We start from the raw sequence: 16,988 nt of genomic DNA, 5'->3' as shown, positions 1-16,988 counted from the left end.
TTTTTAATTTTCCACTGAATGCTTCCGAGCGTCGCTCGTGTGTATTTCGAGGTGTCGCTTTTCATTTCGAGTAAAAGAATTAATTTCTTCTATTACACGAGAATTAAGCAGGCTCTTCATCGGACGAGATGCGATCGTCTCCCCTTTTTACCATCGGACGCCGGTTATATTTTCGCCGGCTCCCTCACCCCTTTCCGTCCCTTTGGCAATATGCAGCGCGCCAGTTGCGGCCGTAATTCTCTTCATGGCCGAGAAATAATTGCACCCGCATTTCATTGTATCCGCGGGCTTTATTTCCGCAACGTGTGTTACCCTTTTACGACTGTTTATAAATCCGTGTCGATAACCTTCTCTCATATATCGATAATGCTCTGGTTAAGTCTCTGCTTAAAATCAAAGCAATAATTGGGGAAAAAACGTTGCGCAGAAAATATTTTGTTTTGAAAAACTGTTTCTATTTTTTTTTTACAAATAAGTAAATGTATTCTAAAAATTACTCTAAAAGTATTCTTACGAACATCTAATCCTTAGAGTATTTATATCGAGAATTTAGGAAATGTACAACTCCCGTCATTGATGCAGTCAGTGTGTACATATATAAAATGATAGATGTACTATCTCTTATTAATTCCCTTTCTTTAGAATAAGTTTTGCATGAAGGGGCAGGTTGCTTCGAGAGTCATTAATCGCCACAGATAGTAAATGAAACTGTAGTAAATATCGGCGACGAGTGAGCACTCCACTTTTACAGGGATTTAATTAACGTTGAAGTAGCTTGTGTAAAGGGTTGGAAATGTGGGCGAGTTTATCCTTGCGAATCTAAATTTTGGGGTGAGTATTATCGACCCCTTTCCGCGCGGAGCATCTCGGCATTCATGTGAGCCCGGTCGCCGTTGCCCCTCGTTATTTTTATACTTATGCAGATCTCGAGATTTGTCGGTGGTCGCGATTTGCAATGCAAAACTCGAGCGTAGTCGAGGGATATTGTTCTCCCGCGAACTCGTATTTAATTAAGAAAAACCCGACGAATTTATTAGTATCTCGTAAGGACGATTTCGAATTTACATTAAAGACTCGCTGAGATATTTAACACACTATTATTATTTCATGGTTGAGTACTAATCTTTGTCATTAGTTGATTATTCGTGCAAAAAAATTAATTAATTATTAACACACTGTTTCCCTGCGAAGAGCGATCGATGCAAATGTGTATGCGTGTGCTCGTGCGACTTGGCGAAAATTATTAATGCTAATTATTAGTTCATCACGTATGTTTTATGTTAATTTAATTTAGATAACTCACAATAATTCATAAAAGACGAAAAAGTAATTTAACCAGTTAAAATTAATATTAAAAGGCTTAAATGTGATAAACTCTTTTGTTGATTTTTCGTAAAACAAAAGGTTTTAAAATTCATACAAATGAAAAGGAATAAAAAGCGAATTTAGGGCACTCTGTATAATGGAATTAGTGCATAATTTGAATTGAAAAGCGTGTTTGTAAAAGATAATTAATTTAAAAATATAAAAATACGTCTAGCACAGAATAGACATTAAGAGGGCGTGTTCACGTCATTTAATGTCACGTTTAATAAATGATCTGAAGGCAAGGGTGACAGTGGCGAGTGGCGTCCCGCGTGTACTTTTCTGGAAAATTAATTCGATAAATGTGACCGGGGACGTTGGTACATCGCCTGTGTAGCCATTGCGAGAGTGATCATCTAGTAATATTGCATCTACATACAGAGTGTCCCGGACAGCCGGGTCATACGTTTTTTTTTTTTTTTGCAGAGATTATTCCGTAGAAATCTTGAAACGACTTTTTCCATGCAAAAAATTCCTATTTAACTTTTTTCCGTTTTATATTAAGCTTCTGCAAATTATTTTATTAATATTATCTGGAATTAAAAAATTTTCATTGTCTACTTGCGTTATTAAAGCTCATACAATTCGCTTACATGTGATTTTTATTTTCGAGACCTCGAGATTCTACTGATATTTTGGCAAGAACACGCGCCTTTTTTTTTTCGAGAGAAAGTACGCAATATCAGAGACATTCTATGCACATGAGTTGCCAATGCGGTGATTATACGGATTGCATATTGCGCGGAATATTGCATACTTTGCTTGCATTGCCGGTCCGCATGTATCGCGTCTTTTGCAGAGATACCTAAAACGGCATTGCCTTTTTCTTTTCTTTTTTTTTTACGAAAATGTGTACATAAAGAAAGTATGAAATGAAGTTTCCCTGACTTTTCATGAAGTGAAATAACTAACGGCAGATAAATATCGAGATTAACGCATTTTCGAGAGAAAATTTAGTAGTATGGTACAGAAGGAAGATGATTTATGCACCCCATTTCGTAGGAAATATAACGGCTATATATTCAAAACGTTTCGATATATCAAGAGATTCTTTCGGGTCTCCATATTTCATGCAAAAATTCGAAAAGCGAATACACGCGCGTATCTCGCGTAGCGATCTGCAAACAGCTAGTCGATTGAACTATCCGTCAAAGAATTAAGCGCAAGAAAGAATGTAAAATTGCGTCTGTTTCCAACGCGCGAGCAATCCGATTTTTCCTTTCCAACCTTTTAGTAATCCTACTAGACCTAAAATATTTATCACAATATAGCGGCTTGTGCGGTGCGGAGGTAAGAATTAAAATCGATTACTTTTGCAACAAGAGACAAAGCACGGAGCGTCGTCGCTCGGCGTCGTTGCGTCGCCGGCCGGCCGTTTCGCGATTGGAAACTCCCAGCCAATTTTCTAGCGGCTCGATGGTGCGGCAATTAATACCGCTACCAGACTGGAAACTACGACCGCGCGAGACAACGCGAGACGTGTGCCCGACGTTTCGGGAGAGGGCCCATTAGTATGCGCCGGCCGTTTCGGTTCGGTAACCGCGCCGGTACGGGGCTTCAAATCCCGGGATTACGCGCGTGCGTTCGCTGCCTGCACCGGCTATACATATACGAGGCGTTCGATAAAATAGGCGCGTTCGATGCACGTGGCGGTATTCTCTCGCGAATCCTGAAATAATATTTGCCGAACGAAAATGTCGCGGGACGTTATACAGCATCTCGGCGCTCTGATCGAAAGACGAGGGATTCTTGAAGTCGCCTCGGAAATGCAAGCCTCGGAAATGCAAGTAGATAATAAAATCTTACTCTTCGATTAACGTCAGGTGAATTTTAATTTTAACAGAATATTTCTGGCGGGGGATGGCTTCTGAGATATTTAATATGCCGAAGCTTTTACGATCAAACTACGGAAAGACGTTGGCGCTCGATAAGAGTTTTATTAAGACCCCAGTTAAAAAGAGACCGTTCTAAATTTTTTGCTGAATAACGATGTCGGATATCGTTTTGTTCGTAGAAATGCGCGTGTATTGATGAACACTTCGCAACATGGCCGGAAATAGAAGGGTCAACGGGGCAATCGCCATGAAAATTCGTTCGAAACACACACACACACACACGAACTTTTTGGCAGTTGCATTGACATATGCGACACGTTGCATGCGAAATTCACATTTCACTGCGAGTGCGGCGAATGTATTTGCGAATGCAGTTACTGGGATTTTAACGAGATTCGCCCGATGAAATTATTTCGACGCTTATTTGATTTATTTCAGGCTTGATTAGACATTTCCGCGAGGTGCGAATGCAACTGATCAATTTATGAGAACGAATTAAATTGACTTTGTAAATAAACTGGTAAAGTTGGAAGATTATACGTGCGAATAATGTCAATTTCATTCATACTTTGCTCAGGATGTCTTTCAGAATTTTATTTCAGTTTTAATTGAATGGAATTTTTTATTATTTCTCACTTCTATTTTTTTTATTCTGTATTAATAGAATTTATCTGTGACACGTAGCGTATTTAAAATTAATTTTTTTTTTAATGACTGAAAATTAATTCGGCGCGCAGTTCATTGAACTTGAGGAAAGTATATAAAATTACACAAACAATACAAGCACGAAGTCCGTAGAAGGCATTCTTGTTCAATTTGTATTGATACAGCAACGGTCAAAATATCTCTTTCTACTACTTTTTTTTTTAATTAGTGCGTAATGTATTTCGCAGAGATTCAAAAGTACATGAAACATCGGAACGTCTAACTTCTTGAAATATCTTGAATTTATTTTTTTCCGTGGATAAGGCCGGCGTGAAATCTTGGAATTCTTCATTTCTCGCCGCGCGAAATAATCCCGGTATAATTTAGCGCACCGGGGACGACGACAGACGTGTCGCGCGACTCAACTTAATTACCACGCGAGACGGTTAACGGTGGCAATTAAACGAAGCAATTAAAAGTTTTTCCACGCTCGAGTTATCCAGGCTGTGGTTGCAAGCCCTTTTCCTCGTTTTCCTGACAGGCTGCGGAGTGCACTTCCGACCGATATATTTTATTCGTTGTACAACGCACGTCAATTTTATCAAATAAAAGCTTCGGTCGATCTCCCTCCTCCGCTGAAGTCGTTTAGATTTTCCGAGCGTCGTGACTATTTGTTATTCGTTGATTCGTTGTGAAGCAATTTCATCGAAGATTCTTTTCCATCGTTAAGTTAAATAGGCTTTAGCGTCGGAATAATAAATAAACATTTCTTAAATCAACCGCCGACCGCATTAATAATCATAAAAAATGTATCCTTTTAATAAAGTAAACGGTAAAGTATTTTAAAGAAGCCAATCTTAAAATTTAATAGCCTAAAAAGCTATATCCTAATAGCCTAGAAGGCTATATCTTTTTAGGCTATTAAATTTTAAGATTTCCATTATTTAGCTACGGCTAAAAAAATTGGCTTCTTTAAAATACTTTATTGTTTACTTGATTAAAAAAGTTACGATACATTTTTATGTCTATTAACGCAGTCGTCGGTTAATTTGAGAAATGTTTATTTTTTTTTATTTTTTTTTTTTTACTAAACGCATTAAAGCATATATTTAAAAATGATAAAATGTGCAAAAATGCAAGAAAATCAAGTAATGGGTAAATGGTAAGACGTAAGGAAACTTGTAGATTTGCAAAATTTTTGAATACGAGAGAAATGATAAATGATAAAAATGGAGTAATAAGAAGTTCAGGAAACTTATGACTGAATATCTTTTATACTTAACAAAGATGAGATCATTTAAATAAGTTAAAAAGTTTGAGATATTTTCGTACTTTGTAAAACGGTATTAAACTCCATTTTTGAGATCTCTCGTAGGAATTTTCCGGGACACATTGCGTCACCATTCTTCTCGCAAGTGCCTCTAAACTCTTGCTAAAGGCGTGGGTTTAAAAATGCATTCGTCGTCGGCGAGGGTACAGTTCTATCTGCCTATAAGAGTAACATTCCATGATATCTGGGTCAAGCGAGATATTTTTTCGACGTTTATACTTACTTCCGCACCTTGAAATTTCACAGCTTGCCTAACTTTAATAACTACTTAACATTAAATTTTCCGCTTTTATAAGTATGCCCGGTTTAAAATTCTGTTTGTATAAAGTGGCTGGAAATTAATTTCTCTTAAGAGGGATAAAGCTAAAAATATATCAAGACCCTTGAGTATAAAATATTAATCACATCTCTTATCCCAGATTTTTGTATCGGAGGGAGAGTATCGGGTCTACGTTTGTCGAAAAAATACGACGTCTCGGTCTTGCAAATAAATTTTACAAAATAATAGGAGAGAGAAAAAGACATTTAAAATATTATTTTACTGGATTGTGCGTATATATTTGTGCTTTTAGTGGCTTACATGATTTACACAGCATACATCTTACGAAAGATACAAGCGTGAAGAAGAATTAGCAACGTTTCGTCAAATTTTTTTTTTTGTTTTTGTTAATATTTTGTGCAATAAGAAATGTACAGAATCACGCTGCGGATATTCTTCTCGTGAAAATTTAAATTTGTACAGGCATTTAAGCGAAATAGGCGAATACACTGCATTCGATTATATCATTGAGGTATATAGTCACTGAATTATATGGTCTATAATGCATTGTGCGTACAAAGAGACATTCCCGACAACGCTTGATCAATGATTTTTTTTCACAGTTTACACAACGAAATGTAATATAATACGTATATGTATCACGTTGCGAGAATAATTCTCTTTGTACAAATCCAGATGGTGGATACGGTCCGTTTCATTCATTTTCATGTAAATACGTAGCCTATTTGATAGGAGTAAAACGCTGTATATGTGTGCATATATATATATGATAGTGTAATAAGTGTTTCTGAAATAGATCATGTAAACGTACGAGTATTTTCCTTAGCGAATGAATGACACGATCCACGGACACAACTGCAAGAGGTATTATCGGCAACGAAAGTGAAGGTACCTCACTCGAATAAGGCCTGGTTCTTAATATGGCTCGTTTCCTGTTTATTTGCGGTCTTTTCATAGAATCTTTATCGCGCATACAAATGGCTATTTTTATCATGCCCAGTGTCATTTCGCGTGCCTGCCTGACTGTTGAATAATTTCGCGTAGAACCGGCGCAACTCCAGTGAGGTATCCCCGTAGAACAAAATCCCTCTCGAGAAAATCGAATCCGAGCGAATAATAGATAATCCATTACACTTGTGAACGAACCGAACACTCCTCTCGTCGAAAGCGGAATTCATTTGACGCAGCGAATGTATTCCGCTCGAGATACTTGTTCGATGAACTGTCTTACGTGATCACGTCGCGAGTGTCCCTCCTCGTGTCCGGTTGGGTCGGCGGTTGTCGTCGTCGTCAAAATCAGAGAGGCTGGCCGGTAATTTGGCGTGTTCCCTCGGGCTCGTGTGTGATCACGTATCTAGGCCAAGTAATAGGGCGCGCTGTAGGCGCCGGCGTAATAGGGATAACTCGAATAGGCCGTGTACGCATAGGGGTAGCTGTATGCGGAGTACGCCACGGCCGGCGCGGTGTATGCACTGTAAGCGAGCGGCGCCGTGTACGCCGCGCTCAGCAGCAACCCTCGCTTGTTCCTGGCCGCTTCCGGCGAGGTGGACTCGGCCCGCGCCGCCGGTTCGATGGACTCCACCTCCCCGGTGGGTTTCGCCTCCGCGACGGCCGCGACGGCCACCAGGGCGAACAGGGCGATAGCCTGTGGAACGTCAAAGAGAAGTATTAAAGGTGTGTCACTGCACTCGAAAGCTTTTGCGATGCGCTCTTTAAAAGGACACGAAGATAAAAGGGACCTGGAATCGTGACAGTTCTAATATTTTTTTATTGATATTTGAGGACAGCGGAAAATTAAGGAAATATCTTGTTCTACTTTGTTATCGATTGTGAGGATGCAAAGTAATTACGAGGTTTTTTTTTTAATATCTTGATTCGATATTTTCCATGCTAAAATTATAACGAATAATATCGCAAAATGTTACTGTGCAAAAGAAAGAAAAGGAATTAATAGTGTTTCAATAGATTGATGATTACTATTTAATTAACTGATGAAATATCATCAGTTACTCACGTAGTAATTAGTTTATTGAAACACTTTTTTTTTCAGAGTTACCCGAAAATTTTTTGGTTAATCATTAGCGTTTTTATCACACAGCCTCGACATTACGAAAAGAAATATGATTGTTCTACTCACGAAGTATTTCATGTCTGCTGGGTGTTGAGAAAGGATCGAGAAAGCTTTGGAGAGCTCGAAGATCGAAGATCGATTGATGCTCGTGCTCTCGGAGTGGCGCGCTTTTATACGCATTCAAGTATACGTGCACCGACTCGCGATTGTCGTTTTCAACTGGCGTAATCGCGCATAGCAATTATTGTTCTGGTGACATTGTACGCACGTCGGTCGGAGGGAGGCGGCGAGCGCACCATCGGGAATGTAGATGCGAGCATCGAAGTTGAGCAATCCGTCCTTGGCCGCTGTCCAAACGGAGACGTAAGAATTTTTGCGATGCCTCCGCCGATATCGTTGCGTTTAGGAATTCCCGCGATACCTCTGTACCATTTCGCGCTTGAATAACAGCGAGTTGTTGACGTTTCAGTACGAATCAAAATATAAATAATATGACAAGGGGAAAAATGAGATTTCTCGCAAAAGCTGAAACTTGCGATCAGTTCCGCGTGGAATAAAAAGTAGAAACAGTTTATAAAATTGTAAACTTACATGATGTGTGTGTATGTGTGTGTTTTGATATCAAAATTTGATAAAAAAGAATTTACAAAAAATGGGGGTCGATCCGGCTTCTGCAATGCTCAAGTAAGATTCTCCCAAGCTTCGGAAATTTTCTCTCGTGTCTCTCTTTAACTGAAAATGTTTTCGATTCTACGCGAAATACGCTAAGCTAAACGGTCATTAATATTTGAAGCGGAGAAATGTGAAATTTACAATTAATAACGATTGTAAATTTTCGGCGAATAATAACGTCGATATTCGTCGATATAAAACTGTCGATACCGTTGATTTATATTCCGTGCGATCACGGCCGTCACGGCAATTTTCACGTTTTAGCTATTCTAGCCTTGTACCCGATTGGACCCCGTTCGCGGCCACGGGAGCCCAAATGGTCCCCGCGCCATTGAGCAAGCCGAGTGCAGTCTCCCGCAGGGCCGAGCGTCGTTAATGGCGCCTGAAAATCGCGAGCGCCCAATAGAATCCAATTTGCCAGCCAGGATCTCTCGGCTTGGCTCCTACGGCGCGCTAATCGCGTTATCCCGCGATCGAAGGTAGAATTCCCCACATGCTCTAGAACTCGCAGGAACGATATCTCGACGACAGATTCGTTCGGATTGGATTAATTTAAAACGCATCTTTTTTTTTAACGCGAAATTCGATCCACGTGGGAAGAACGGTTTTGCTGAAGTATCTAAAAGTTTAGCTAGATCTAAAAATAATTTTGTTGACCGTCAAAATAATTGTGAAGGATTGCTTGAACAATGTTGCAAAGAATTTTGACAATCTAGAAACCTACATAATTATTTTGACGGTTTAATAAAATTATTTTCAGATCTCTGTTCAGCTAAATTTTTAGGTACTTTAACCTTCCTGTTCATGCAAATAACTTGAAAATAAATCGGAATTAAAATCTATGCAAATTTTTCGTAACAGATGTTTCAAATTCAATTGCTAGAATATGCAACACCGAAAGTAAGGGGAAAATAATAGCGGTTTGGTAAATCTGTATTAAATATTCAACGAGGGCCACCTTCGAGTTCCGCAAAGAATTTGTCATTAAAATATAATCCGTTAGCGCGCGGTTGCGGACGTATGAATTCCGCGGAATTCTTGGCATGATTTAGCGTCCGAAATTGTTTCGTACGACGACAATGTTAAAGCGAGAGACGAAAAGCACACGCGATACATGCCTCTCCCGACATACTCGTAGAGTAGCTGCAGTAACTTGGCACAAGAGTAACGGTCCGTCGTTAATCATATTTTATTCAGGTCCACTTATCGCGCTGGAAACACGGTGTTACGCTCTTTTCAGTAGCGGAGGTCAATTTTTCATGAGGCTATGCCGCTGCAGCCGGTTGCATTGTGTCTTACGCGAAACAACACCGTGATGTCGCAACGCTGAAATTGTGCATCATTATCGATAATCTCCTTCCGACGTTTCACACCGCGACGATGTCGTCTCGTTGTAACAGGAACATTTACAAGATAACGTTCTGGAATCCATGGAACGTGTGGCGCGTTTTTATTTCTTATGAAAAGTATTTTATTTTATCGCTACTAATTACTATATTCAAGTTTCGTTTATTGTTTTTATCTGACTGAGGTATCAATTTCATATATCATGAGCTAAAAAATATAATTTCTGTTCGGAGATACAGCGTGACAAAGTTGCAGGATTTCACAGACTCATGGGTGGGGAAGGTAACTAAAAAGAGTGGCGAGCTAGGGTTAAAAATGTAATATTAAATGTAATATTTTCTGTTTTCTTTTTATAATTGATGTAAAATTAAAATTAGCTATTGATTTTATTTTGATAACAAAAAATTGAATATTTGAGTTGATGTAATATTATATTTAATATTGGCAATGATGAATTGTTTAGTACAGAAAACTTTGATTTTATAATGCTATTTAATACGATTTTCGAAAAATATCTAAAATTAGATTTATTCAAATAACAGTCAACCGTCATCTAACGAGGTATGAAATATAATGGCTGTTCCATCCGGATAGCGTTTTAGCACAAGCCATTACTTCTGTTATCTCCCTCATTTTGAGAAAGCTGACGCTCGCAGAGCGACGAATAAAGAAGATTTCTGACGAAAATCTGTAGAAAAGTCGCGGAGTCCACGAAGGACGGCACAAAAGGGTGGCAGAGGATGCGGTAGTGTCGCATTATCCGTCCAAAGTTCCAGTTATTTTCCGCTCTTGAGTCGACGATGAAAAAAAGCCAAGAGAAGAGAGCGACTTGTTGGCTCGCGAAGGCAAGATTCGAGTAATATCGCGGCATCGCAAAAGCGGTGACGTCGGTCGGAGAGGGGGCTGTTTGTCAGGATGGATGTCGGGGGGAAGAGGGTGTCGGAGGAGTGTTTTTCATATAAACGCTGATTGCTAGCCGCATTTTTATCCGCGTCGCGTCGACATATTAGCATACCGAGTCGCGCATCGTCGAGCCGGATGCTAAGAAGAATAATCTTCGTCGGAATATTCGCCATCGGCAACGACAAAATTATGGCAATTTTTTTTTTATATTTACTACTTAGAATTCTATTTTCTCTACTTGCTCCTTTTCTACGATATAACGACAACACTGAGAAATATTTGTGAAATGAAATTGAGCAGCAAATATATGTAAGAGCTGTTTGATTCTTCTAAGTTTGCTATCAAAATGAAATCAAATCAATAGCTGATTTTAATCATTTTCACGAATAACATAGGAAAATAAAAAAAAATTTTACATACACTCAGAAACAGAAAGTGTAGCTGAATTTATAAAAAAATATCTTAATTATTTTTTTTATTTTATAACATTTTCATAGACGTAACTGATAAATCTAAAAACTTTTATAAAATTGATAATAATAAATTAGAACTATATTGTATCTAAAAAATACATTAATAATATAATAGAATTAATAATTATTATTAAATTATATAATAAATTATATTAAATTGATATAATAAATTTATTATAATAAATTATAATAATTTATATACAAACTCATATGCGGTAAAAATGACTTCTTTATCCATGCACGTGAAACGACGATTTCAGTTGGAGAGGAAAATCCGTCGATTGTGCCAGTTATCTTGCTTTTTTCCCACAGGACTCTCGTGATTGGCTATTCGACGAGCTCGCTCCGTAAACCGAAGATAAAAAGGTCTCTAAAACGAACGTAAACCTGCGCCATTTCGTTTGCCGGGATGAGCAAAGAATCTCTCGCGTTTTTCCCCGATGCGAAAAGATTTCTGCACCTGAAGTATCGATTTAACCCCCCCCCCCCTTCTCTACGATCCACTTTAGGGATGGAGAAATGATACCGTAATTGCATTCTATTTTTTCGTCACGCATAACACTGAATTTGAAGAAGGAAAACTCTTTGCCGACTTTTTTTATAATAGGATTGACAAAATAATAAAACGTTTATTATCAAATGAATTATTTTGAAAAAGACTTACGCATAAAAAATGTCAAGAGAGACTTACTTATTTACAGCATAATAAAACGAATGGCAATAGAACATAATTTAGTACTAGCAAATGTTTCTTTTAGCTTCCGAAAGAGAATTTTCTTCTGAGATGACAAATTAAAGAATTTAATCTTTTGAAAAATTGTTTGAGGGAGGTATTTACTCTTCTTCAAATTTTTTTATTCTCAGGATAAATTTTGTAAGACGCAAAGAAACCTACGATGCTTAAGTTTACTTTCTTTTTTTTTCCTTTTCTTCCGGTCTCTCGTGATGAAAAAGCTCTCGTAATTGCCTAGGCGACATCCGTCATTTTCCGACTCCATCGCTGCTCCGTTCTTCTCCAGTCTCTCTTCTCCGTTTGTAATTCCGGTAGCGACTCGGCCCCGTAAGCAGCTCGGTGTCCCTGATGCCGTGTCGTCGCAACCAGTATACGTAATACTGCTGCTATACGCGCTGTCTGCTGTCGGCAATGTCATACTCGTTACAACACAGCTCGTGTAAACTTCCGATGCAGGCGCGTATGTGTTTCGCCGGACGAATGTGCACGATGTGCCGGACGGGGAACCGCGAAGATGTTGGGGGATGTTAGGGTATTTTTAAAATCACAAAAGAACGCGAACGAAAGAAGTTATTAGGAAATTATTAACAAATATATTAAATGTTTGCGAAAAATTGAAACATATTAACATAATATAAACGTAATATTAATAACAATAACGTAGGAGATGTAATAACAAAAAATTAGTATCATTACTATCTTTCAATGTATGTTAATATCTTTTCCTGTTTTGGTCGTTTTTTTTTTTAATATACAATTTTCAAATGATCGTCTTGTGACATTATTTCAATTCTTAAGATCCCTTGTTATTTTCAAATTTGTTTCACAACACGAATCATTGCTGCATTATTCGTGTCTCTTTTTCGCATCACCCATTTATCTTATATTCGGATCTCTTCGCTTCTCTCTGTCGCTGCTGTCACTTTATCCCTTCGCCTCGCGTTTGTCACTTACTTTTTTCTTCTCTTTCAACTAGTAGCAGTCGACGCACGTCGATCCTCTACGAGTGGCTCTTTCCTTTTGTCCGTTTTTGCAAAGTCGTTGCGCTTCGTTTTTTGTACTTTCAGACGAGCGTAAAATGCAAGAAGAGTCTGAAAGCAGTCCATTCTGATACCTATTACCTTGTACTGCGCGCCAGTACGCCTCAATTTTGTTCTCTACATGCCTTTTTTACGCGCGAAAAAAAAATCGTGACGGCTTTATGCTAGTAATCAAATGATGCGCGCCTTTAAAGGATTTTGATCCATTGATTATTTTTGAAGTAAATCGTACAGTTCTAAGCGTGACGTATTTTTTCCTTCAAGTAAATACTAATTGCTTGGACGCAGTATATTATTCGTTTTAAGAAAATATATTTCTTTAATGTTAAAACGTATTTCATAACATATTTTATAACACAAAGCTGTAAATATAATAACGTTGATACATGTAACGTCGTAGCAAATATTAAGATGCACAACGGAAGCTGTCATAATGTACGATTTACTTTCAAAACTTTTTTTAAAATACTATCGAAAGTTATAAAACAAACATACCGATAATGCTACTAAACTATTTTTTAAATTGCGAATTTATGTTGGATAAGTTTGACGAAAAATTTTAGAATTGCAACTTCTTTAGATGATCGGGAATTATCTTCAATGAGAAACGTCGAACAAATCACGCAGTCAGATTGAAATGATTCGTCCGAGCTGAGTTTTTTTTAAATAAATGTCGAAAGTCAACTTATTGCCAACGATGACGACGGACGTGACCGATATTCGATTTCCGTGCATATTCGCGCTGGCGGAATCCGCAATAGCTTTCTCCCGATCAAATGGGAAGTCGAACGGCGTTGATCCCTTGGTTAGTCGACTGCTGCTATCGGTATTGGACTCCCAATCACAATTGGAATCGGATCATCGCGAATGGATCGATTTTCGCTCGGGAGACAACTTTAAATTCATTCTAGATAAGCGAACGAGTATCTCGGAATAGAAGCATCGATATTCCATTGTCTCAAGTAAACGGTAGGATAAAGGACAATTGACTATCGAGTATTAAGCGAGATGTCCCTTTTTATCGATGGATTTTTCTTCGGTCAATTCACACAGAGTCAATTTTCTCTTAACGACAACTAAGCATTAGAAATGCAAATGGAGAGTATTCTACATTAAATGGTAATTAATTAAATTACATTGATAATTGGATTTATGTAAGATAATTATTTATAGCTTGAAGTAATGATGACAAGAAATTAAATTTTAACAAGCTAAGCTAATTATATGAATGGAATGAAAGACGATATCGACATCTTGTATTTTAACACGTTTCACACACGCAAGTTACCTTCGTTTCAGCAGTAACTCCGTTCAATTTGAAAGCTTTGATTCTTCGCCGATTTCTCTAGAAATATCTCCGTTTGAGAGATCTATGAAATAAATCCTAGTGATCTGAGAACACTTTGTTGGTCTCGTTAAAACAATCTGAAAGATCTCTTTAGGCTAGAAAACGGAGTGGTTACACAACTACGAGAAGAGTAAAGGAGAGTATCCGATTGCCTAATACGACGATAAAGAGTAAAAGACAGAAAATTGCACAGCGTTAAGTGAAAGTCGTAATAATGCGGCTTAAGGTTTCGCGAGTAGAAGCGAAACCCTATCTCTTCGCTTCCCTCCGAGGGCAGAGAGGGAGGGTCTCGCCTGCCGACGTGAGTGCGGAGGACAGAGGTCGGGTGAGCGGAGGGATCGATAACGCCGGAAACTGCGTGCCTCGAGAGGGTCCTCTCTCGCGTGTGTGCCCTCCCTCTGCTCACCCCTCGAGCCCCTCGAGGGAGAAAGGGGGAGACTTTGTTTCACGGCGACGGAGTGGATTTCCGTTCGTCGGATGGCCGCTCGAAAATAATTGTGCGAACCTCCGGATTCCATGAGGGGAACAATGTACCGCGGCACCTCATCCCCCGTTTCCTTCCGCCGCCTCCTACTCTTCCTCCCACGTTTCCTCGTTTCAAGCCGCGCCACGTTTTCTACCTTTCGTTCGCCCTTGCCGTTTCGGTCGGCGACCGAACGTTGTTCTGAAGGGGATGAGTGAACGACGTGGAATGAGATAAGCACTCGTAAGAGAGATTCTGTTGCGGTAGATAAATCATCCGGTCAACATACAGCTTGATAAGCTGTGCTAAAAGCGTTGACAGTCGTGACACAAGCTCGTTGCGATATGCGATTTGTTGCAGCTGGGTATTAATCTCAAATTCTCAAGACTTCCGTTAACTGCGCGAGGATCGGGTTCTTTCACTAGTTACAGTAAGAATTTTGTCTCAATACCGTCTGCTCAACATTTCAACACGTTAAAAGATAAATCTTAAAATTGATTTTTTATTTCTTTTATGTATTTTACGATTTTTCGACGCTACTAATTAAGTGCCTTAAGTCTTATATTGTGAATTAATAATTTTTGAAGACAAAAAATAATTGTTGGAAGTAATTAAATTTCAAGTAAATTATTAGGATAGCAAAAATATATAAAACAAAAAATAAATAGTTTGTACATACACAAGTATTTAATTTGTTCATAAAAATTTTGCTTTGATATTCACTTATTTAATTATTTAATTGTTAGTATTTAATTATTTTTCTCGTGAAAATAATTGGATAGACGCACACACGATGAATAATAGATTCGTATTCACGGGCCGTAGAAATCTCAAACACTCAAATCTGATGGAATCATCGAACAATTATAGAAGACGGGGGAGGCGCGCTGACGTTATCGGACACATCTCAAAACACCCTCGTCTTCTTCGAAAAACGGCATCGGGATTTTCGGCGGACCGCGAAATATGTCGGCATCGATTCAACATGTCCAAAAATAATTTCCTTGGCGGATGGAAGCCGCGCGATTCGTCGGTTGAAGCGCGCGACCTCTCAGAGGTGTGTACGCTCGCAACGACGTCGCGTCACCAATCGCAAAAAGCGAGAGGGAAGGCGAGGAACGGTGAAACAGAGAATATTTATTTCTTGTAAAACGTTACTCCCCTCTGACTCGCGCTGAGAGCCTCGAGGAAAGCTCTTTTGAAATCCGAGAGGGCCGATGTCCCCGGGGATGACACGGCTTTCTTACGAAAAGATCTCCCCCTGGACGGGGTTTCTATACGCGTTCGCACCAACGAATCATAAGAAATTCTTTGCGATTTGACATCGCGAGTGAGAAATCGGGGTGACGGTGCGTAAAGTGTAGTGAAAATTAAAGCAACAAATAATATAGCGACAGCTCCGAATTATTCTTAGAACTTGGCAAACTGTAATAAGTCGAGCTTGAAAAAATTTCCCGCTCGACGTATTATACTTCTGTAAATTAAAAGATTATTTATTTTATAGAATAGCATGACTTCGTTTTTAAAAGGAAATGGGAAAGGTAAAAGTGAAAGAAATGAGACCCGCGTTTCCTTTTCAAAAGAAAAGACTATTCTGGAGCATGCTTGTATTTCTTTGCGCACGTACATTTGAGAGGTTTAGTAGATATAGATTTTCTCTCGATGTTCTCTAAATATACGGTACCCCGAGGTATTGGACGTTCGATCATTTTCACCAGATTTTGTCCTGGAGATGGACGCGCGGTGTTTCCAGTCGGTGGGATATAATGCCATTTGTCGAACTCCAGCGCGGCGGTAGCCGCCAACTAGAAAATGTTACAAAATTTATGAGCTTGGACCGAAAGGGGCGAAATGTGCGGGATGGCCGGGCAAGAGAACGGGCAGTATAACACCGGCAGCACCGAGAAATGGCATCGGTATATACGTATACCGAGAATAGCTCGCTCGAATTATTCGATTATCCTCGAGCTGAATAACGATCGCTGGGAAACGGTGAAACGTCTAAACTACTTGGATCTTTATTCGTTAACCATCTATTCGATACGTATGATAAAAGTTTGAGTTGGTGGCATTTTGCGCTGGATTCGTTTCTCGTCAAATCGAATTATAGCTTTAAAAAAAAAGGAGTAACAAAAATAACAATTTTAGAAATGTTTTAAGTACATTGTCGTGCACTTAAATTAGCAAAATGTAAAATCCAGATTTTGAAATATTACGAGCAATATTGTAAAAATTTAATATTTTTTTATGAATAGGTATTAAAAGATAACATTAAATATTTAAACTGTATGAAATATTAAATATTAAATGAAATAGTTAGAGAAGTCAGAGACTAATACAAAATCGCAATATGTAAATATCAAATACTGAATATGTATTTATATCAAAGATAAGACTATTATAACACAGATAAAAATTCATTATTCAATTTAACAAACACTTATTATAGTATATAATATTGTAGATTTTATTTTTTATTGTGC

General features: G+C 38.5%; 2 protein-coding genes across 2 annotated transcripts in view; one reads left to right on the top strand and one right to left on the bottom strand.

Moving 5' to 3' along the window:
* The window catches only part of LOC105195964 (stress-activated protein kinase JNK), a 159,438-nt gene that overhangs the window by 57,720 nt on the left and 84,730 nt on the right, over positions 1 to 16,988 (top strand). The window lies entirely within an intron of this gene.
* On the bottom strand, positions 5,707 to 7,746 carry LOC105195966. Its single transcript, XM_039455503.1, has 2 exons — positions 7,593 to 7,746; positions 5,707 to 7,100 (listed from the first exon to the last, which is right to left on the bottom strand). The coding sequence occupies exons 1-2, from the start codon at positions 7,704 to 7,706 to the stop codon at positions 6,810 to 6,812; spliced, it is 405 nt and encodes a 134-aa protein (XP_039311437.1). The 5' UTR covers positions 7,707 to 7,746; the 3' UTR covers positions 5,707 to 6,809.

Source organism: Solenopsis invicta, chromosome 12 (assembly GCF_016802725.1).
Source record: "Solenopsis invicta isolate M01_SB chromosome 12, UNIL_Sinv_3.0, whole genome shotgun sequence".
Lineage (NCBI taxonomy): Eukaryota > Metazoa > Arthropoda > Insecta > Hymenoptera > Formicidae > Solenopsis > Solenopsis invicta.
The sequence above is the reverse complement of the archived record's forward strand: the minus strand, read 5'-3'. Positions and strand labels throughout refer to the sequence as shown.